The 23,444-nt window shown below is 53.6% G+C and overlaps 2 protein-coding genes across 4 annotated transcripts in view; one reads left to right on the top strand and one right to left on the bottom strand.

Annotated features, from left to right (window-relative positions):
* Positions 1–9,921: 9,921 nt before the first annotated feature.
* neff2 (neuronal intermediate filament family member 2) lies at positions 9,922–15,075 on the top strand. Its single transcript, XM_059965869.1, has 4 exons — positions 9,922–10,467; positions 10,892–11,405; positions 13,613–13,737; positions 14,222–15,075. The coding sequence occupies exons 1-4, from the start codon at positions 9,974–9,976 to the stop codon at positions 14,280–14,282; spliced, it is 1,194 nt and encodes a 397-aa protein (XP_059821852.1). The 5' UTR covers positions 9,922–9,973; the 3' UTR covers positions 14,283–15,075.
* An 8,362-nt stretch (positions 15,076–23,437) lies between these two features.
* Positions 23,438–23,444, bottom strand: part of LOC132391994 (matrix metalloproteinase-21-like) — a 47,878-nt gene continuing 47,871 nt past the window's right edge. For all 3 annotated transcript variants that reach the window (XM_059965866.1, XM_059965864.1, XM_059965865.1), the window contains one exon: positions 23,438–23,444. This exon is cut by the window's right edge and continues 3,346 nt beyond it. The gene's annotated coding sequence lies outside the window, so the exon portion shown is untranslated.

The following is a 23,444-nucleotide window of genomic DNA, read 5'->3' as shown; positions in this document are numbered from 1 at the left end:
CTTTTCAGTTGCCTTTTTTTGGATTTTAAAAGCTTCCCAATTATCCAACTTCCCACTCACTTATATGCCCTTTCCTTGGCTTTTATGAAGTCCTTAACTTCCTTTGTCAGCCACAGTTGCCTTCCCCTGCCATTTGAGAACATCTTCCTCTGTGGAAGATATCTATCCTGCACCTTGTGAACTATTCCCAGAAACTTCAGCCATCTCTGCTCTGCCGTCATCCCCACCAGTATCCTCCTCCAACCCACCTGGGCAAGCTCCTCTCTCATGGCTCTGTAATTCCCTTTATTCCATTGTGATACTGATACATGTGAATTGTGCTTCTCCCTCTCAAATTGCAGTATGAATTCAGTAATATTATGATCACCGCCTCTTTATGTTAAGCTCCCTAATAAGATCTGGGTTATTACACAACATCCAATCTAAGACGGCCTTTCTCTGAGTAGGCTCAAGCACAAGCTGCTCTGAAAAGCCATTTCATAGGCATTCAACAAATTCCCTCTCCACACCAACTTGATTTTCCCAATCCCCTTGCCTTTTGAAGTCCCCCATTACAATTGTGTCATTACCCTTATTACATGCCTTTTCCAGCTCCCTTTGTAATCTGAGCCCGACATCTTGGCTACTGTTTGGAGGCCTATATATGATTCTCATAATGGTTTCTTTTACCCTTGCAATTTCTTAACTCCATCCACTTCTTTTTAAAGATGTAATTCCATCTCTGACCAACAGAGCCACACCATCGCTTATGCCTTCCTGCCTGTCCTTGCAATACAAAGTACAGTACATCCTATGATGTTAAGCTGCCAACTATGGCATTCTTTCAGCTATGACTCAGTGATGCCCTACGATGCCCTATGTCTCTAATTGCGCTACGAGTATGTCCACCTTATTCCAAACGCTACACACATTTAAATACAGCACCTTCAATCCTGCATTCTTCACCCTTTTGAATTTTGCCTCTGTAGTATAATTTAACTCTTTGCTCTGTCTGTATTTGTACCCAGTCATTGGCTTGTCCTTCCTCACATTCATGTTACACCCATCATCTGCTTGTAAACCTGCTGGCTCATCCTCAGCTCTATAAACTGGTTCCCATCCCCCTGCCATATTGGGATGGGCGGATGGGTGGAAGGGAGGGAGACAGAATGAATGGATGTGTGTGCATGCTTGTGTGTGAGAGAGAATGTGTCTGTGTGCTTTTGTGTGTCTGGGGGTGTGAGATAGAGGGGGGGAAGAGAGAGAGAGAGAGAGAGACAGAGAGAGAGAGAGAGAGAGAGAGAGAGAGAGAGAGAGAGAGTGAGAGTGAGAGTGAGAGTGAGAGTGAGAGTGAGAGTGAGAGTGAGAGTGAGAGTGAGAGTGTGTGTGAGTGTGTCCGGGTCCTCCGGCTGTCCCTTGTTTTGATTGGACTTAAACATAATCACCTGATGCTCATCTTGGGGGCTGGGAGTATAACTGGCCCTGGGATTGAGTGTGGTTGGGTGGTTGTCTTGTCAGTCTCCTCTTGGAGAAACCCACCGGTGGAAGTCTAGCTCATTCCATGAGTTATGGATTTGGCTGTTCTGTAGTCCACTGAGGTTACTGGCTGCCACGAGTCTTGGAGCCACCCCAGACCGAGCTCCCTTCCTGTCCCTCGCCTCCGTCAGGTAAGCCAGGCCGATTGCCGTTACCCTGTGGTTGGTTCTGTCCCTTCCTGTCCCTTGCCTCCATCGGGTAGAGTCCTGCGTCCTGCCCAGGAGTGGTCTCCAAGTACCCAGGCCTGGTCACGTCTTCACCTGGTCTCCAAGTACCCGGGCCTGGTCACGTCTTCACCTGGTCTCCAAGTACCCAGGCCTGGTCACGTCTTCACCTGGTCTCCAAGTACCCGGGCCTGGTCACGTCTTCACCTGGTCTCCAAGTACCCGGGCCTGGTCACGTCTTCACCTCGTCTCCAAGTACCCGGGCCTGGTCACGTCTTCACCTGGTCTCCAAGTACCCAGGCCTGGTCAAGTCTTCACCTGGTCTCCAAGTACCTGGGCCTGGTCAAGTCTTCACCTGGTCTCCAAGTACCCAGGCCTGGTCAAGTCTTCACCTGGTCTCCAAGTACCCAGGCCTGGTTACGTCTTCACCTGGTCTCCAAGTACCCAGGCCTGGTCAAGTCTTCACCTGGTCTCCAAGTACCCGGGCCTGGTCAAGTCTTCACCTGGTCTCCAAGTACCCGGGCCTGGTCACGTCTTCACCTCGTCTCCAAGTACCCGGGCCTGGTCACGTCTTCACCTCGTCTCCAAGTACCCAGGCCTGGTCACGTCTTCACCTGGTCTCCAAGTACCCGGGCCTGGTCACGTCTTCACCTGGTCTCCAAGTACCCGGGCCTGGTCACGTCTTCACCTCGTCTCCAAGTACCCAGGCCTGGTCACGTCTTCACCTGGTCTCCAAGTACCCAGGCCTGGTCACGTCTTCACCTGGTCTCCAAGTACCCAGGCCTGGTCACGTCTTCACCTGGTCTCCAAGTACCCGGGCCTGGTCACGTCTTCACCTCGTCTCCAAGTACCCGGGCCTGGTCACGTCTTCACCTGGTCTCCAAGTACCCGGGCCTGGTCACGTCTTCACCTCGTCTCCAAGTACCCAGGCCCCGTCACGTTTTCACCTGGTCTGCAAGTACCCAGGCCTGGTCACGTCTTCACCTCGTCTCCAAGTACCCGGGCCTGGTCACGTCTTCACCTGGTCTCCAAGTACCCAGGCCTGGTCATGTCTTCACCTGGTCTCCAAGTACCCAGGCCTGGTCATGTCTTCACCTCGTCTCCAAGTACCTGGGCCTGGACATGTCTTCACCTCGTCTCCAAGTACCCAGGCCTGGTCACGTCTTCACCTGGTCTCCAAGTACCCAGGCCTGGTCACGTCTTCACCTGGTCTCCAAGTACCCAGGCCTGGTCACGTCTTCACCTGGTCTCCAAGTACCCAGGCCTGGTCATGTCTTCACCTCGTCTCCAAGTACCCGGGCCTGGTCACGTCTTCACCTGGTCTCCAAGTACCCGGGCCTGGTCACGTCTTCACCTCGTCTCCAAGTACTCAGGCCCCGTCACGTTTTCACCTGGTCTGCAAGTACCCAGGCCTGGTCATGTCTTCACCTGGTCTCCAAGTACCCAGGCCTGGTCAAGTCTTCACCTGGTCTCCAAGTACCCAGGCCTGGTCAAGTCTTCACCTGGTCTCCAAGTACCCGGGCCTGGTCAGGTCTTTGCCTGGTTTGGGGTCCGAGCCCGAATCAAGACCCATGCTTTGGGTCCTTGTCCAGTCTCGGACTTGGAGCCCACCCCAGGCTCCTTGTTCCCTGTCCCTGGTCCTGGTCCTGCTTCCCTAGCCTAGTCTGTGACTTGTCCTGTCCTGTTCCTAGTACTTCAGAGTCTGTGTCCTGCATTTGGGTCCAGTCTCAACGCTCCCCATGTTGTGTCTATGTGAGAGAGAGAGAGAGATAGAGTGTGTGTGTGTGTGGGATTCCCGATGTGTGCTGCTGCTGGGAGACCAGCACCCGGACTGCGAATACCGGTGTCCCTTTGACATTGTCCCACGCTCCTCCTTCCCTTCCCCTCCCCTCCCCTCCCCCATTTCACCCCGCTCTGCTGCTCTGACCTTCTGGTGTCCCGGGGCCACCACTGGAGTGGCGTGGGGAGGGGGAGAGGGCGATGGAGACCCCTACAGGGGTGAGAGGGGATTCGTAATTGAACTTTCGTGAGGACACTAACGGAAGAAAGCATGGCAGCGCCTCTACTTCCCTCGGAGTGCACGGAGATTCGGCATGACATCCCGTCGATGGACTGGTTGCATCTCGGCCTGGTATGGAAACGCCAATGCAGTTGAACAGAAATCCCTTCAGAAAGGGGTGGATACGGCCGAGTTAATCACTCCCCACCAGAGCGTTGTGGCAGGAAAGCAGGAACTCCATCACTCCATCACCACCCAGGTCATGCCCTCTTCTCACTGCTGCCATCTGCAACCAGGTACGGGAGCCTCGGGACCCACATCACCTGCTTCAGGAACAGTTATTACCCCTCAACCGACAGGCTCTCGAATAAAAGGGGATAACTTCACTCACCCTAAAACCTATGCACTCACTTTTAAGGAATCTTCATCAAGTGTTCTCAATGCTTATTGCTTATTTATTATTATGATTTTCTCTTTTGTGTTTGTAAAATTTGTTGTAGTTTGGGCACTGTATGTCCGTCCCGTTGGTGTGGTCTGTCGCTGATTCCATGATGGTTATTGGATTTATAGAGCAAAAATGAATTCAATATGGTATATGGCGACATACTTATACAGTACTTTGATAATATATTTACTTCGAACTTTCAACTTTGGGAAGCCCGACAGCGGGGGACGGGGAGATGAGGATGGGGGTACTGGGGAAGGTTGACTGAACCACAAATCTCGCTGCAGAGGGTGTGTGGAAGGAGGGGCGAGGGAGGGGAGGGGAGGGGGAGGGGATGGAGGGAAGAGAGCGGTGAGGGACGGAAGGGAGGGGGCAGAGGGCGGGAAAAAGTGTGAGGGGAGGGAGGAAAAGGAGAGGGGCCGGGGGAGGAGTGGGCAACGGGTTGTGAATGAGGAGCCCAGGCCGAAGGGGGCAGGAGGGATGGAGAAACGCTGACCACGTGTAGCGGAGGGGGCGCTGGTGATGGGGTGGAGGATTTGAGTGGGGATAGATAACTCGGGGCTATCTCTAACACCCTGTCCCTGGTGGTCCGGCAGCCGGACGGTGCGCTGCAGCAGCGCGGATAGTTTGTGTTTGACAGCTCCCGCCCGCCTGCAGTCTGCTGCTCCCGGAGTGCGGTACACAGAAACAGCGCAGTCAGCACTCACAGCCTCCGCGTCCCCGACCGGCTCCTCACCACCTCCTTCCACCTCTCCCCTGTCCCAATCTCGTCAACACAGACAACTGTGTTTCTCGAAAATCTGCGTTTAATGCAAATGTATGTTTCCTTGTGAATGCAGCTTATTAACCAACATCATTTCGTCTTTTACTCTAATTTGCACTTTTCCCTTTTTTTGCACTCCTGATTTAATTTAATTTTTACATATGCTCATTGTAAGTTACACATTTTATTATGTGCACTGCCGCCGCAAAACAACACATTTCAAGACTTGTGCGGGTGATATTAAGCCGGATTCTAATTCTGATTATCACACTGTAAAGCACGTTGAACTACATCTGTTGTCTACTCAAATTTGGTCAGCATATAGGAGGGAGAATTGCCATCCGGCTGAGTGGTGCCGCAACAGGAACCTCTCACTCAATGTCAGCAAGACAAGGAGCAGATTGTTGACCTCAGGAGGAGGAAACCAGAGGACTATGAGGTGGGGAGGGTTGGCAACTTTGAATTCCTTGCTGTTGTCATTTCAGAGAACCTGTCAAGGACCCGGGGTGTAAGTGCATGAAGAGGAAAGCATGACACACCTCCACTTCCTTAGGACTTTGCAAAGCTTCAGCAGGACCTCTAAAACTCTGACAAACCTCGACAGCTGAGGGTACATTGACTCGTTGCATGCGGCCTGCTATAGAAACACTAATACCCTTGGACGGATCAGGGTAAGCCCTGCCCACCGTTGAGCGCTCCTCCGCGGATGGCTGTCACAGGGAAGCAGGGACCCCCGCCACCCAGGCCATGCTCCCTTCTCGCTGCTGCCATCAGGAAGGAGGTACAGGAGCTTCAGGACCCACACCAGCAGGTTCAGTTATTACCCCTCAGCCATCAGGCTCTTGAACCACAGGGGAGAACTTCATTCAATTTCAATTGCCCCATCACTGAACTGTTCCCACAAACTATGGTAACCCGCAGGCTCAGCCAGCACGTGTTCGTCTGGGGGAAAACAACTGGCATCCGCCAAGCTGGGAAACCCCGTTTGAGTGGACGCTGCGTGTCCTGTTGCCCGGTTACAGATATCAGACAGTACACAATCTGCGATTAAATAATTGAACTTCATAAATCTTAATCTGGATAGAGGGTTAGTAAAGAAAATAAAAAGTGAAAGGGCCCATTTAAGGAAAAAGTCTATTGCGCATCGTTGGAACTCACTGTTCGTTCATCTGTTCCCGGCGACCTCCGAGCGTCGCCAGCCCCCGGGCCTTCGGACCCCCGCTCCTCAGTCCACTCCGTCCGGTGGACTTCCAACTCTCTGCATTCGCGTCCTCTCTCTCCACCGCTCCCCGACGAAAGACCGCGAAAACCTCTCTCCCAGACTCACAAGAAAGAGCAACATTTCTCCCAGTGGATAACATGCATTCCAAACCCCGTTACCTCTACTCATAACCCAAACATTGCTGCTACAGAGAAACCATTACATTGAAGTTAATACATTAGCCTTAGCAGTGAAACCTCACAGCATGATACACTATGGACTCACTTTCAAGGACTCTTCATTTCTCGATACTTATTGCGTATTTATTTTCTCTTTTGTTGACTTTTGCACATTGGTTGTTTGTCCGTCCTGTTGGTCCGGTCTTTAATTGATTCTGTTGTGATTCTTGGATTTACTGTGTATGCCCGCAAGAAAATGAATCTCAGGGTGGTATATGGTGACATATATAGACTTGATAATAGATTTACTTTGAAATTTGAACTTATAAATATGTGATTATTATTATTACTTATTTTTTTCTCTGCTCAAACTGGTAAAACTTGAGGTGTGGGCATAGACAAGCAGGTTTATTTCTCAATTTCTAGGACCTTTCTGACTATTCTCGTTGGTGTTTAGTATTGCGGCTTTCTGAAGATTTACATAGATATTGCTGTGTAGCCCTAATTGTTTAATGCTATTGTGTAGTGACTGTGGGATGATACCGGTTATAGATATTACTATTGGGACAATGTATACCCTGTTCATGTTCCAAAGTCTTTCAATTTCCTTTCTTAATTCAGCGTATTTCTGGAGTTTTTCTCTTACTGATTTCTTCACGTTGTGTGTTTGGAATAGTTAGATCTATTAAGTTCTATCTCCGACATTAAATGTACTTTGAAACCTTTGAAGTAAGTTGTTCTTGTTTGTTTATGCCGTGTTATTATATCCAGATGGTTATTATAGATTGTCGTATCCATAATAATCAATCAGTCATAATAGAATTTGTAGGACTCTGATTCTAAAACTGGATCAAGCTTGCATTTAAGTAAGAATACGTACACAACGCTGGAAGAACTCAACAGGCCAGGCAGCATCCGTGAGAAAAGAGTAGCCAACGTTTCAGGCCGAGACCCTTCATCAGGAGACCCTTCCAGCATTGTGTACGTATTCGTTGATCCACAGCATCTGCAGTTGTATCTTTGTATTTATAGTAAGGTGTGACTTCTTTTCTGAGTTTGTATCTTAAAGCAAGATGCTGGTGAATGATGTTTGGCACTTGATTGTGCTGGTGTAAGTAATCAGATTGAGTTAAACTGCCACAGGATCCTGTAATGTGTTGGATAGCTTCTGGTTTCTCTTGGCATTTTCTACATTTATCATCTTGAATTTGCTGGTTCTTTCATTATGTATTTTTGAATTATTTTGTGTTTACCACTAGGGCCTGTATTGGCACAAGGGACCCTTCTATTTCTGTGAAGAGGTCTCCAATTCTGAGCCAGGCATTCGACACTTCCTTGTTGACTTCTAGTCTGCTCAGATCGTGAGGATCTGCTCTTCCATAGTGATAATTTCTTTTTTCTGTGTTGCACTCTGATTTAAGTTTGGTGGCGTGTACTTCTATCAGAATTGCACGTGCTCACGTGGACCGTTGAATCCTGCTTTTGCTGATGAAACTATATCCTTAGAAATTTTATCTGACTGTTGTGTAAATTTTTAATGTCTGTCATTCCTCTGCCCCCCTTCTGTCCTAAGTAGTGTTATTTTGTGTATTTAGGTGTACATAATGTTTTCTGAAATTTGCCATTTCGCTTACTTTTCTTTGTAAATTTCCCGATATTATTCTCATCATCTGACGCCCGGCATCTGTGAGTAAGCTTCTCATGGCATCAGTGCACTTGCGCTGACTTGGTGACTTTGACTTTGACGCCTGCTGCCCCAGTCAATAAGGTTGTTATCGATGTCCTGACTCAGTCCCTTCCCACTGATCATCTTTCCCTGCATTTCCTTAATAGTGGAAAAAAAAGAATCGATCTCTATCGACATACATAAAAATGCTGCAGGAACTCAGCAGGTAAAGCGGCATCTGTGGAGGGGAATAAAATACAACATTTTGTGTGTGTTTCTCTGGATTTCCAGCAGCCGCAGAATCTCTTGTGCCTATGATTTAAAGAGGACGCGAGGGGGAGGTTTTTCACCCAGAAGGTGGTCAGAATATGGAGAGAGCTGCCAGAGGAAGTGATTGAGGCAGGTTCATTGAGAGATTCTTGGACTGGAACAGGGATTGAAAAGGTGGGGAATTGGGACTGACTGGTTCAGATGGGAATCTTGGTCAGTTTAGACCAGGTGGGCCGAAGGGCCTGCTTCGGGGCTGTGTTTCCGAATGAACCTCGGTGACTGAGCCCAGCTTCCCCGGGGAGAAAATTCACCCCTTCTGGCGAGGGAATTTATGAGGAGGAATTTCTTTAGCCAGAGGGAAGTGAATCTGTGGAATTCATTGGCACAGACGGCTGTGGCGGCCAAGTCATTGGGTGTATTTAAAGCGGAAATTGATAGGTTCTTAATTAGTCAGGATGTCAGAGAAGGCAGGAAAATGGGGTTGAGAGGGATAATAAATCAGCCATGATGGAATGGCGGAGCAGACTCGATGGGCCAAATGGCCTAATTCTGCTTCTTTGTCTTATCCTCATCTTACTCTTGATTGCCCCACTCCTGCGCAGGCAGCTGGGGGTGAAGAACCCTCCCGTGTCCCCCTGAGCAGTGATAATTTAGATCCCGCTCATTCCCCGCAACAGCCAGCAGAGGCCTGCCCACTCGAGGGATCGACCTGGCCGCCCAGCCATCACCGGAGGAAGGCCCCGTTCTGTGTCCCCGCTTTAGCAAGGGTTAGTCCTGGTTAGGGTTAATCGGCGTCAGTCCTGCCTTCGCTATTGTTTGTGTGTGTGTGTGGGGGGGGGGGGGGGAGGTGCACGGGGAAAAGAACAGGTAAACTGTACTGAGTCAACTAAATGCTAGAATCTTCCCGAGGGGCCGATTGGCCTTTCCCTGATCCAACGCAACCTGACTGGCCTGCTCCTGTCCCCGTGCTTCTATGGTCGATGGGCTGAATGTTCTGCTCCGAGCCGGCACAGGAGGCAGCGACCAGCGCCCACTTTCTGTTCCAGAGTACGGAACAGTCCAGCACGGGAACAGGCCTTTCGGCCCACGGTGTCCGTGCTGACCGAGATAGCATCCTGACTAATTCCATCTGGCTGCACCCCCAACGATGCCGCTGGACCCGCTGAGTTCCTCCAGCAGACTGAACGTGGCTCCAGATTCCCACTCTGTCTTCTGTCTGAATGCTTCTTTTATGTCCTTACCACCACCCCCGGAAGCGCATTCCAGGCGCCCACAATTTAGGCCACTTGGCCCATCTAGAAACACTTATCGGTAAGAGGTAACAAGAGATTCTGTAGAATCCGGAGCAACACGCACAAAATGCTGGGGGAACACAGGCAACATCTATGGAGAGGAATAAACAGTTGACGTTTAGGGCTAAGACCCCTAACCTCTTGTGTTTAAAGCTGAAATCCTACCCCACGCCTCCACCACCATCCCGTTTGTTTTATTTCCACACCCTCTCTCGCCACTTTTCTTGCTGATATCCAACCGTGAACCACAGTATCCAGAATGCGGACTTTCTTCTGATTGGTCGGTCGATGGATCAATAAGGAGCCTCTGCCCACTCTCGGAGGAGAAGCTCGAGAGAGGGCCCGCCTCCTCTGCCCCTCGCTCCATAAATAAGAGCACACGGGGCATTGCGCTAGTGCCGTAACTTTGGCGCAGTGCGGCGGCATCGGGAGGAACCCAGAAGGAGCGAGAGAGAACTAGGAGAAACCCAGAAGACACGATGAGCGCCTACGACCCTTTCAGCCCCTTGCGGAAACCTTGGGATGACCACCGCTATGGCCGCACCACCAAGTCCAGCATCTCCTCCAGCCTGTACACCGTGCACCGCTCGACCACCCCCAAGCGCTCAGTGCGTACCAGCTCGATGTCCTCGCTGCCCGACCTCTCCGAGCGGGTGGACCTGGCCCAGGTGAGTAGCCTGAACGCCGAGCTGCTGACTCTGCGCGCCCAGGAGCGGGAGCAGCTGATGGACCTCAACGACCGCTTCGCCACCTACATCGAGAAGGTGCACTTCCTGGAGCAACAGAACAAGGTGCTCCTGGTGGAGCTGGAGGCGCTCCGCCAGAAACAGAGCGACCCGTCCCGCCTGCACCAGATCTACGAGGAGGAGATCCGGGGACTGAGGGCTCTGGTGGATGCCGAGAGCGCCGAGAAGGCCAGGATGGAGGCGGAGAGGGAGCGTCTCCGTGATGTCTACGGACAGGCCAAAGAAAGGTAAAGCATTCAGGGAAAACGTACAGCGCTGTTGTCGGGACTTGACCTGAGATATACGGGATGGTTGAATAGGCTAAGGACTTTATTCCCTGGAACGTAGGAGAATGAGGGAAGAATCGATGGATACGTACAAAATTATGTGGGGTACAGAGAGGGTAGAGGCAAGCAGGCGTGAGACTAGAAATGGAGGTCATGGGTTTAGAGGGGAAATATTTAAGGGAACGCGAGGGGGAACTACACGCAGAGAGTGTGAAACGGGGTGCCAGCGGTGGATTGCAACGTTTAAGAGAAGTTTGGATAGGTACATGGATGGGAGAGGAGTGGAGAGCTAAGGTCCGGGTGCGGGCAAATGGGACGGCAGAATTGACTAGATGGGCCGAAGAACCTGCTTCTGTGCTAGTGTTCTTGGACTCTCTGATTTCAGGTACGAGGAAGAGGTGAGGCTCCGCATGGAGGCCGAGGGCGAGCTGCAGAAGGCGCGGGAGAGCGCCGACAAGGTGCTCCTGGCCAACAGCGACTTGGAGGGCTCCATCAGCTCGCTGGTGGAGGAGATCGCCTTTCTGAAGAAGGTACACGGCGAGGAAAGTGCCGAACTGGCGGCGCAGATCCAGGCGGCGCACCTGACCGTGGAGGTGGAGGTAGCCAAGCCCGACCTGTCGGTGGCCTTGCGGGAGATCCGCTGCCAATACGAGAAACTGGCACAGAAGAACATGCAGGCGGCCGAGGACTGGTACCGCACCAAGTTCGCCACCGTTTCCGAGCTGGCGAGCCGCAACAGCCAGGCGGTGCGCTCCATCCGCGAGGAGACGGCCGAATACCACCGGCTGCTGCAGTCCCGCCGCTCCGAGATCGACGGGCTCCGCAGTGTCATCGACTCCCTGCAGAAACAACTCGAAAGCCTGGAGGAGCGGCAGGCCAAGGAGGTTGGGAAGTACCAGGTGAGGCTGGAGCGGTGAATGGTAACAGTGGCAAGTGGCTGCATGTGCAGGCTGGGGGCTATCAGCGAGGGCCGGACTGACAGGACCAAGTGAGGGCGCAGGAGGCAGTGTCAGATGAGGGGCAGATGGGCAAGGACCACGTGAGGGGAGCTGATCCCAGGTAGAAGGGCAGATGCCAATACTACGTAGGCAAGAATCTGGTGGGAGGGCAAGGGGCAGTCCAGATGTGCTGGCCTAGATCAGATCCAGTCCAGGCAGGTGGGCAAGGGCCAGGCGCACCCAGACCCTGTAGGCAATCACCAGGTGGCAGCGTAGTCGGGGCAAGGGCCATGTGAGGGAGGCCGGTTGCTGACACCAGGTGGGGGACGGAAGGAAGGTGGGAGCGATGGCTCCAGACGTCAGCGCGGATGTGGATGCCGGGAGAAGGTAGTGGCATGCATGAGGGGCTTCTGAAAGGCAGGGAGAAGCAGGGGTTGTCTGCCCTGCAGCAGCGCGGGTTTAGGAGAAGGGGAATCAGTTCCACGTCAAGGTTAAGTGACGGACGGAGCCGAGAGGGTTGGTGCGCAGAGGAAGGTGATTGAAGGGGAGGGTGGACAGACGCACGGGTCTGGGATGTTTCTCCGCAGCGCACTGAGGTGATGCAGACGCAGTGCGCAAAGGGGCGGCAGGAGCTTCCCTCTGGAGGTGGGGGTACTTGAAGGTCAGCGGGAGGGTGCTGAAGTCGGCAGTTACCAATCAGGTTTACTCTTACTGGCATATGTCGTGAAATCTGATGTTTCGTGGCAGCAGTACAGTGCGGAACATAAAAATACAATAAGTTAAAATACATCTCACGAATAAATATGTAGTGTAAAGAGGGAGCAGATTAGTGAGGTAGTGTTCGTTGTCCGTCCAGAAGTCTGGCCAGAGGGGAAGAAGCTTTTCCTGAATCACTGAGTGTGTGTCCCTGACGGTAGCAATGAGAAGAGGGGGATGCCCTGGGTGACGGGGGTCCTTAATGTCGGATGCCGGGGAGGCGAGTTTACAATTTTCCGCAGAGCTTTTTCCCCTCACTCTGTGCCGTGGCGCCTCCGTATGAGACGGAGAACGGACCGAGTCAGTTTCCCCAAACTCGAGGCCGGAGGGACATCCTACCCCCCCCCCCCCGTCGCCCTCTTCACCGGTGGAACGGCGCCAGCACTGCGGGGCGCGCTCCCGGGATTGGGAGGCTCCGCATTGCTCCCGGTGGCCCCGTGAGCGGGCAGGAGGTAGGAGAGGGAGGGTGTACAATCCACGGTAGCAATGAGAAGGTAATGCTAGAAGGAGGGAGGTGTATGGGGGGGGGGAGGTTACAAAGCGGAGGATAGAAATGAGGCGTCATCAGGCATTTGTTGATAAATACCCCCTCACACCCCAACACTACCGCATTGCAGCAGGATTTTCAAAGGCACTGAGGCCGAGAGGGGGCGGGGGTGGGGAATTGTACTCAAATTATTCAGAACGAATACAGAATCACTTTCAGCCGTTTTTATATCTACCTATATCTATATCGGTTGGAACCGGTTCCCGCTGTCTGCTTACCTCGGAGAGGTCGCTATGCATATATACACAATTTCAAAATTGTTTAATGTAATTTCCAGTACGTAAGTGTAAAGGAGAATGAAATAATTGTACTCCGGATCCGATACAGCACAAAAAAACATACATTAAGATAGAGAACACGATAATAAATGAACACAATTAATATAGATACGCAAAATCGCCGATATGCGTATGATTGATTGTATGTTTATATAAAGTGGCGCTAGGCACAGGTGTGTCTGTCCAGGACTTGACTCTGACAGGAAATGAGAAAGTATTTGTGGTGGGGGGTGGAGGGGTGGAGACTCACTGCTTGGGGGGAAGTAACTGTTTTTGAGCCTGGTGGACCTGGCGTGGATGCTACGTGTCTCCTCCCTGATGGGACGGGGGCAGACAGTCCATGAGCTGGGTGGGTAACATCCTTAGTGTTTTTCTTTCCCGGCACCTCTCTGTATTTGTGTCCTTGATGGCGGGTAGGCCGGCGCCGGTGATGAGTCGGGGAGTTCTGGATACCCGTTATGCTGTGTAAACTGCGGCTTTCAGTTGCGTGACAGAGATTGGATGAGTGGGCGGGGGCAGAGGTGTGGGGGGTGGTGGCGTGGTCTCCCTGCGGCAGCGCTGAGTGAGGGCTGTTGTGTTGGGCTCAGGACCGCATCAATGAGCTGGAGAAGGAGATCCACGAGGCGAAGCAGGAGATGGCGCGGTACCTGAGGGAATACCAGGACCTTCTCAACGTCAAGATGGCTCTCGACATCGAGATCGCCGCCTACAGGTGATGTCCGAGGGATGGAGGGGAGGCAGGGGTGAGGGTGAATGGATAAGAGGAGGGACAGAGGGAGGGGAAAGAGGAATGGCGGAGATGGGAGGGGGAGGAGAGGGAGTGGAGGGGAGGGACAGAGAGGAGTGAGGAGGAGGAGAAGGTTGCAGGAGGAAGTGGAGGGTATAGGATGGGGAGAGGACAGAGGGGAGTGAGATGTAGTGAGGGAGAGGCATGAAAGGAAGAGGAATGGAGAGAAGGGGAATGGTGAGTGAAGGCGGAGGGATTGATAGGTTCTTGCTTAGTCATGATGTCAAAGGTTGGGGATTGAGAGGGATGGTAAATCAGATATGGTGGAATAGCCTCATTCAGAGCGAAGGGGAGGAAGGGGGACACAGCCGATATGAGAGACTGAGAGGGGGAAGCTTTCCCTCCCGGGGAGTTCAGGAGACCAGACTCTCTGTCGTTCACCTTATTCCTGTTTCTCTCTCTTGTTCAGGAAACTTCTGGAAGGCGAAGAGTTCCGACTGAGTTTCTCGTCACTGCAGCCCTACAGTTAGAGCGTGGATCCTGAGTAACCGTGCAGCCTCGCCCATCACATCCTCCCCTCCCCTCCACCCCACAGCCGGCTGCCCAGCTTCATCCACCCCGTGAACACGTGTGTACACGCACCAGTGTGCGCGCACACTTACACGCAGTGGTGCATTTGTGCAAGGTCACGCATCTGACCCCCTCCCTTTGATCACACACCTACCCAGTGGACAGAGCGATGCGTGATAACGGGGGGGGGGGGGAGAGGCTGAGGGGTTGGGGAACACTGGACCTGGACTCAACCTCCACACTCCCCTCTGTGATCTCCCCCCCCCTCCAGATACAGAGACAGACTCGCTTCACTGTCACATGTACTGCGTCGTTTGTTTCGACAACCAGCAGTCTGAGGATGTGCCCGCATGCCCACGGAACTCCACTGAGGTCAGGCCTGCCTGGAGGGGGGGTGACTCTAGTATGCTGCTCCCCCGTGACCTTGGCCTTTGATCAATGGTGAGGATGCTTCCCCTGCCGAGGTTGGGGGTAGGGGGTGAAATGCCCCAGGATTCGATGTTGGCGAGGCTGATGGTGGAGTGATGGAACCGCCCACACAGACACCCATCCTTCCCTAAAACATCAGCAGGACTCGTAGCTCACTGACAGAGAGAGAGAGAGAGAGACCTCTAAAGCAGGCCACCCACAGATCACCGACACACATACAGAGACCCCCTCCCACCCGACATTGAGGCTGGGACACCGACACACATACAGAGACCCCCTCCCACCCGACATTGAGGCTGGGACACCGACACACATACAGAGACCCCCCCCTCCCTCCCGACATTGAGGCTCGGACACCGACACACATACAGAGACCCCCTCCCTCCCGGCATTGAGGCTGGGACACCGACACACATACAGAGACCCCCCCTCCCTCCCGACATTGAGGCTAGGACACCGTCACACATACAGAGACCCCCTCCCTCCCGGCATTGAGGCTAGGACACCGACACACATACAGAGACCCCCTCCCTCCCGACATTGAGGCTCGGACACCGACACACATACAGAGACCCCCTCCCTCCCGACATTGAGGCTAGGACACCGACACACATACAGAGACCCCCTCCCTCCCGGCATTGAGGCTAGGACACCGACACACATACAGAGACCCCCTCCCTCCCGACATTGAGGCTAGGACACCGACACACATACAGAGACCCCCCCCCTCCCTCCCAACATTGAGGCTAGGACACCGACACATACAGAGACCCCCCCCTCCCTCCCAACATTGAGGCTCGGACACCGACACACATACAGAGACCCCCTCCCTCCAGACATTGAGGCTCGGACACCGACACACATACAGAGACCCCCTCCCTCCCGACATTGAGGCTCGGACACCGACACACATACAGAGACCCCCTCCCTCCCGACATTGAGGCTAGGACACCGACACACATACAGAGACCCCCTCCCTCCCGACATTGAGGCTAGGACACCGACACACATACAGAGACCCCCCCCCCCCTCCCTCCCGACGTTCAGGCTAGGACACCGACACACATACAGAGACCCCCCCCCCTCCCTCCCGACATTGAGGCTGGGACACCGACACACATACAGAGACTCCCTCCCTCCCGACATTGAGGCTGGGACACCGACACACATACAGAGACCCCCTCCCTCCCGACGTTGAGGCTCGGACACCGACACACATACAGAGACCACCCCCCTCCCTCCCAACATTGAGGCTCGGACACCGACACACATACAGAGACCCCCCCCCTCCCTCCCAACATTGAGGCTCGGACACCGACACACATACAGAGACCCCCTCCCTCCCGACATTGAGGCTGGGACACCAACACACATACAGAGACCCCCTCCCTCCCGACATTGAGGCTAGGACACCGACACACATACAGAGACCCCCCCTCCCTCCCAACATTGAGGCTCGGACACCGACACACATACAGAGACCCGCTCCCTCCCGACATTGAGGCTAGGACACCGACACACATACAGAGACCCCCTCCCTCCCGACATTGAGGCTAGGTCACCGACACACATACAGAGACCCCCCCCTCCCTCCCGACATTGAGGCTCGGACACCGACACACATACAGAGACCCCCCCTCCCTCCCGACATTGAGGCTAGGACACCGACACACATACAGAGACCCCCTCCCTCCCGACGTTGAGGCTCGGACACCGACACACATACAGAGACCCCCTCCCTCCCGACATTGAGGCTGGGACACCGACACACATACAGAGACCCCCCCCTCCCGACATTGAGGCTGGGACACCGACACACATACAGAGACCCCCCCCCTCCCTCCCGACATTGAGGCTCGGACACCGACATACATACAGAGACCCCCTCCCTCCCGACATTGAGGCTCGGACACCGACACACATACAGAGACCCCCTCCCTCCCGACGTTGAGGCTCGGACACCGACACACATACAGAGACCCCCTCCCTCCCGAATTTGAGACTAGGACACCGACACACATACAGAGACCCCCTCCCTCCCGACGTTGAGGCTCGGACACCGACACACATACAGAGACCCCCTCCCTCCCGACGTTGAGGCTCGGACACCGACACACATACAGAGACCCCCTCCCTCCCGAATTTGAGACTAGGACACCGACACACATACAGAGACCCCCTCCCTCCCGACATTTCCGACACACATACAGAGACCCCCTCCCTCCCAACATTGAGGCTCGGACACCGACACACATACAGAGACCCCCTCCCTCCCGACATTGAGGCTGGGACACCGACACACATACAGAGACCCCCTCCCTCCCGACATTGAGGCTCGGACACCGACACACATACAGAGCCCCCCTCCCTCCCGATGTTACCGACACACATACAGAGACCCCCTCCCTCCAGACGTTGAGACTAGGACACATACACACATACAGAGACCCCCTCCCTCCCGACGGTGAGGCTCGGACACCGACACACATACAGAAAACCCCCACCCACCCCGATATTGAAGCTCCCTCATCTCTGGTCACTGGGAGATCGTCTCAGAAATACAGAATGGTTCCTGAGCCGTGAGATAAACCCTCAAAATGCAGAGGGAGACTGAGCTGCATCAGGGGTGAAAGGAACGTAATCCCCCATATCATAAACCACAAACTCCTACACAGAGACACTCCACGCCAAGCTAAAACCCTCAACCTCAGCACAGAGAGTCTGAAACCCAAATCAAGGCCCCAAGACCCAACACAAGGAAGCTGAGACCCAAACGAAGATCCCCAAATCCTAACACAGAGACTCTGAACCCCAACTCAACCCTGAAATCTAGGTTAACCCCAGACCCCAACACAGAACCTGAAAGCAAAACCAAGACCCCCAAGCCATGACTCTAAACCCCAACACAGAGACCCTGCGCTCCAAACTGAATCCAAAAGCCCAAACTGACGCTAAACCTCCTAAACCCAACAGAGAGAGCTTGAATGCCAAACCCCGATGCAGATACAGAATCCCAAATTAAGAACCCGAGACCCAGCAGAGAGACCCTGTACCCCAACACTGAGATGCTAAATTCTAAACCAACCACAAACCTGAACAGAGAATCTAAGACCCTAAACCAAGGCACTAAACCCCAATACAGAGACTCTGAACCCCAAAGCCATGACCCAAAACATCAACAGAGACCCTGAACCCCCAACCAAGTCTTAAACCTAAAAACTGAAACCTTGAACCCCAACTCCACAAGGTCCTGAATCTCCTCATTGAGAGATCCTGAACATTAGCCTGGAATGTGAACCCTGTTACCCAGAGATAGGGCATTCTCGTCCCTAACAGACTGTGACCCCATTCTCCACCCCTGAACACTCATTTCAGAGTTTGGCTGAAACCCCATCGTGGAGGCAAGGGTCCCCACGTGCTCCACCAGCACCCAGGGGAGTGGCGCCAAATCCCCACAGGGCTTCCAGAGAGAGTGGGAGACCCCAAAACCCGACACCATGAACAGGACAGAGACATTGAACCCTAGGCTGAGAGGTGCACTGACAGAAAGGATAACCTGACATGCAGCTGTCAGCCCAAACCTCGAGAGTCTGAACCCCAAAACTAGATCTCAGCTCCATCCCCAGACACTGAACACCCACTTGAACCCCAAATCAGAGAGACCCCAGCAAACAAGGCCAAGTAAGACCATGAACCCCAACACTGAGACCCTGCCAGCTAAACCCCCCAGCAAGACCATGAACCCCAACACTGAGAGACCCTGCCAGCTAAAAACCCCCAGCGAGACCATGAACCCCAACACTGGTAAGAGCACAGGGATAAAAGAAGAAATGTCTTACTGTCCCAAAGCCCTGCGAATCGCCCAGACAATGAGATCAATTGAGTCAGCCCAGAAGGGTGATCTGGGCATATCTGATAGATGCCCAAGACTAAGTCTCTGAACCCCAGTACTGACATAGGCAGAGCTCCAACAGAGAGTGGTTCTAGCCAGCAGGAAGGAGGAACAGCTCAACCCCCAAGACCGAGAAATAGGACAATCCCAGGACCCCAGGAGCCAACAGTGGAAGCCTGAGCCAGAGTGATCGAGAATCGCGAGCAAGGGAGAAGCACCCTGGATCTCACCAGGTGTAGGACCGGGGAGGTATCATCCCACACTGACTGCTAACTACACCCCGGACCAAAATACACAGATCCAAGAGTGAGACTGAGATCCGCGCGAATTCCAGGGCCATGAGATCCTGATGCCCAATAGTGACACTGCAAACCCCTGAACCCCACCGAGAGATAATCCCGGTAATGCAAACCCATCAATCAAGATGTCCTGAACTCCAAGACTGAGACCCTCAGGCAAGTTCCACAGCACCTCAACCTCAGCGCTGAGAGACCCTGAACCCCAATATTGGGAGGCTCAGAACCCCAACACTGAGACAGTACCTCAGCTCCCGGAACCCCAACACAGGAGCTGGGACGTTAAGTTACAGTTCTACGAGGCGTTGGTATACAGTTCTGGTCACCCAGCTCCTGGAAGGATGTGATAGTAAAGATTCACAGAGACATGGAGGAGTGGAGTTCTGAGGAGAGACTGAACAGACTGGGGCTGTTTTCCCTGGAGTGGAGGAGGGGAGGCTGACCTGATAAAAGTTTATAGACTCATGAGGGGCGTAGACAGGACAGATAATGCCTGTCTCCCACAGTCTATCTAGAGGCCAAGCTTAAGGTGAGAGGGAGGAGTTTTAATGGGATAGGTTTTCACACGGACGAGCTGCCAGAAGAGGCAGTGAACGCAGGAACAGGGACAATGTTTAAGAGGTGCCTGGACAGATACTGGAAGGAGCAGGGAAGTTGGGATGTGGATTTAATTCAGGTGTGGAGTTGTTATGAATGGGTGGGATGGCCGGGACACACTCCGTGGGTCAAAGAGGTCTGCTCCGTTTCAAATGCTGAGATCTCCCAGCACACCTTCACTTTCCCGTCCTCTTCCTCTGTACCACAGCCGCAAATCACCGTCACTGACAACAACCCTGATCTGTGACACACCTACCCCCTCATCAGTCTTTCCTCCCCTTCTCGTCCCCTCCTCTTCGTCATTCTCTCCTCTCCCTCCCCTCTCCACTCTCCCTCCTCACTCCCACCACCCTCCCCTCTCCCTCCTTCCCCCTCCCCCTCTCTCCACCTCACACCCCAACCCATTTCTCCTCCTCTCTCTCCCCTCTCCCTCCTCACTCCCTCCTTACTCCCTCTCCTCCCATTCTCTCTAATATCCCCTCTCCTCCCCTTCACTCTAATGTCCCTCACTTGCCCCAACTCCCCCTCTCCTCCTCACTACCTCTCTCCTTCTTCACTGCTCCCTCTCCAGCCTTCCATTCCTCTTCTCCTTCTCTCTAACCCTCTAACTTCCCTCTCTTGCCCCAACTCCTCTCCCCGTTGCACTCTCTTCTCCTCCTTCACTTCCTTCCCCTCCCACTTCTCTCCAACCTCCCTCACTCGCCCCAACTCCACCATCATTCCCCTCCTTCCCAGATGCCCTTCTGTCTAACCTCCCTCACGCCCCCTGTCTAACCCCCACCCCTTCCTCTCTCTAATCGGAAGGGCAGGAAGACTCCTGGGATGGGGCTGTGACCCCGGCTGTGGACCCCCTCACCCCCTCCTCCACATCTATACTGACACTGGGCTGACTCCAATAAAGTAACTCAGAAGATGGTACCGTCTCCTGCTTGCTTCTTGCGTTGGGGCAGGGAGTGCTAGTCCAATCCCAGAACTGGCTGTGGGATGGGGAGGGAACTCTCTATACTTGCCTCTGGGCCGGAGATTTCCACACCCTCCCTCCCACAGGTAGGGGGAGATTTGGAGGGTGGACATTGGGGGTGGTGATTGTACGCTACAACGTGGTGGGGATGAGGTAAATGGGATAGAACAGAGGGGCTGAGTGTCTCTCTCCCTCCCTCTATGGAGATGGGTAGGGAAGGCTACGGATCGCTCCCCCACGAGACGGGAGTCAGCTCTCGGCGACCCCAGGCCACAGGGCAGCGCGTCAGCTGGGTCCGAATCCAGGTGCAAGATGATGGAACAGAGGGGAGGTGGACTCTGCATGCTGCCCGAGTTCTATCGGTGCTACATGATGGAATTAAAGTCACAGGGGCAGAATCGGGCCATTCAGCCCATCGAGTCTTTCAACCCCTTCTTCCCGTAACCTTTGACATCAAGAATCTATCTCTCTTTAAATATACCCATTGACAGCCTCCGCAGGTGCCTGTGACAATGAACTTCGCACGTTCACTGCCCTCTGGCTGAAGAAATATTTCCTCGTCTCTTCTATCTCTTTACTGAAGCTGTGGTCCTAGACTCACCCACCATAGGGAACATCCTCTTAACATCCACCCTGTCTCGGCCTTTCAATGTTTCAATGAGATGCCCCCTCATTCTTATAAACTCCAGCAAGGACAGTGGGATTTGGGGGAGTTAAGGTGTAGACAGCGAGCTGAGAGTACCGGGAATACTAGGGTTTAATCGCAGGTCTTCACCGTGGTACTGGTCTCAAAGACGTAAATCATCTTTTCGTTGCCTGCACACTTTCATTGAAGGGTCTGCACTCGGTGGGGGTAAGCCTCCTTCCTGAACCGGTGTTCTGGGGAGTTACCAGCGTCACGAGGCAGTAACGGTGAGATATTTCCAAGTACTGGCGGGCACCTGCTGGGTGCCCTGGGAGAGGCTGTTGGAATAAGCTGGGTGAATAACCGCAGACGGTTCGAGAAGTCTAGAATCTGAAAGCAAGGATGTAATGCTGAGGCATCGGTCAGACCACGCTTGGAATATCATAAGCCGCTTTGGGAACCCTATCTAAGGGGCTATTCTGCATTGGAGAAGGGCCAGAGGAGAATGGTCCCAGGAATGAAAGGGTTAATGTTTAATAGCTGTATTGCTGGAGTTTAGAAGAATGAGCGGACAATCTCATTGATACCCATCGAACGGACCACACACGGAATGTTGGAGGAGCTCAGCAGGCCAGGCAGCATCGGAGTAAATAGTTGACGTTTCAGTCCGAGAGCCTTCGCATGTGTGGATGTGGCCCAGGATCCGAGGGATGTCCAATTGGAACTGAGATGAGGAGCAGTTTCCTGAGCCTGAGCGTGGAATTCGTTGCTGCAGACACCTGTGGAGGCCAGGTGTATATTTAAAGCAGAAGTTGGGATGCTGCAGGTCTGATGGAGCGGGGAGTGTCCTGGATGGGATTCATCTGCTTAAGTGTTGTCAGGGCTGCATTTATCTGGGTAAATGGAGAAAATGTAGACGTGGTGTCGTTCCCCGTATGGTCCCCAGCCCTGATTGTGGTGTCCGGTTTGGGTGTTGGTCACCCCCGGATGCTGAAGGTTGCCCGTTGCGGTGGAGTGAGTGCCCCGCAGTGCCAGTCTCTGAAGGGGTACGATGCCCGGGGACTGGCCAACACCTCCATCTACTGGTGGCCGGGCTCATTGCAGCTCCCGCAGCCTCGGGCTCCCGGGGTGCAGATGGGCAATCACCGAACCGTAGGCCCGTGCACAGCAGGATCCCACAAACTGCCGCATGGCCGACGATGACTGGAGGACATCGTTGGTAAACCAGCTTCCTTCCATTAACCCCGAGGTTCTTGTCAAAGGGCAATTTCACTTTTTCAAACGGAAACTCTCGCGTTCCTTCCGCGGTGTGGCGCTCCCTCAGTTCCACCGTTACGATAGCGTGGTGCTCCCTCAACATTGCCCCGCTCAGTGTGGTGCTCCCTCAACATTGCCCCGCTCATTGTGGCGCTCCCTCAACATTACCCCCAGCTCAGTGTGGTGTTCCCTCAACATTGCCCCCCGCTCAGTGTGGTGCTCCCTCGACATTGCCCCCGCTCAGTGTGGTGCTCCCTCAACTGCCCCGCTCAGTGTGGTGCTCCCTCGACATTGCCCCCGCTCAGTGTGACGCTCCCTCAACATTGTCTCTCTCTGTGGCGCTCCCTCTATACCACCTCGCACACTGTGAAAGTCCCTCAGTACTGCCCCTCCCACATGTGACACCTCTTTAGTACCAACCCACCCACAGTGAGACCCTCCCTCAGTACTGCCCCTCCGACAGGAAACACTGTCTCATGACAACCCACCCCTCCCGCAGTGGTGAGTGATTGCCGTCGACGCCATCTGAGGGAGGGGAAATCCTTGGTAGTCTGGGGGGGGGGTGGGATTCTGATTGTAGTGGAGGGAGATCAGACTCATCGGGTACGGAGGGACACAGCTCTGGTGGGTGAGATCCAATGCCGGGAAGGCGGGCTGCAACGCTCCATGAAGAGTGAAGCACCCCACTGCAACCAAGGAAAACCCCAGTGGTGTCCCTTTGAGGTGGAAACAGCTTTTCCACTTCAAAAACTCTCCCACACAGGTCTCCTGTCATTGTTGGATCCGACTGACAACCAACCCATAGAGTCATAGACTACTGCAGCAAAGAAGCAGGCCATTTGGCCCATCTGTTCCTCCTAGTTCCATCAACCCCTACCTGGACCATAGCCCTCCCATCCATGTACTTAGCCAAACTCTCAAATATTTCAGGGCCAGTGTCTAGGGACCATTGTAAGGTTAGATGTGGTGACTGCACGATGTTCAATTCCTTTTGCTGAAATCATGGGGAGAGAAGGTATTTTACCCTGAGAGGTGGGGGTGAAATCAGCTAGAGTCACTGAGTTT

Source organism: Hypanus sabinus, chromosome 3 (assembly GCF_030144855.1).
Source record: "Hypanus sabinus isolate sHypSab1 chromosome 3, sHypSab1.hap1, whole genome shotgun sequence".
Taxonomy (NCBI): Eukaryota; Metazoa; Chordata; class Chondrichthyes; order Myliobatiformes; family Dasyatidae; genus Hypanus; species Hypanus sabinus.
The sequence above is the reverse complement of the archived record's forward strand: the minus strand, read 5'-3'. Positions and strand labels throughout refer to the sequence as shown.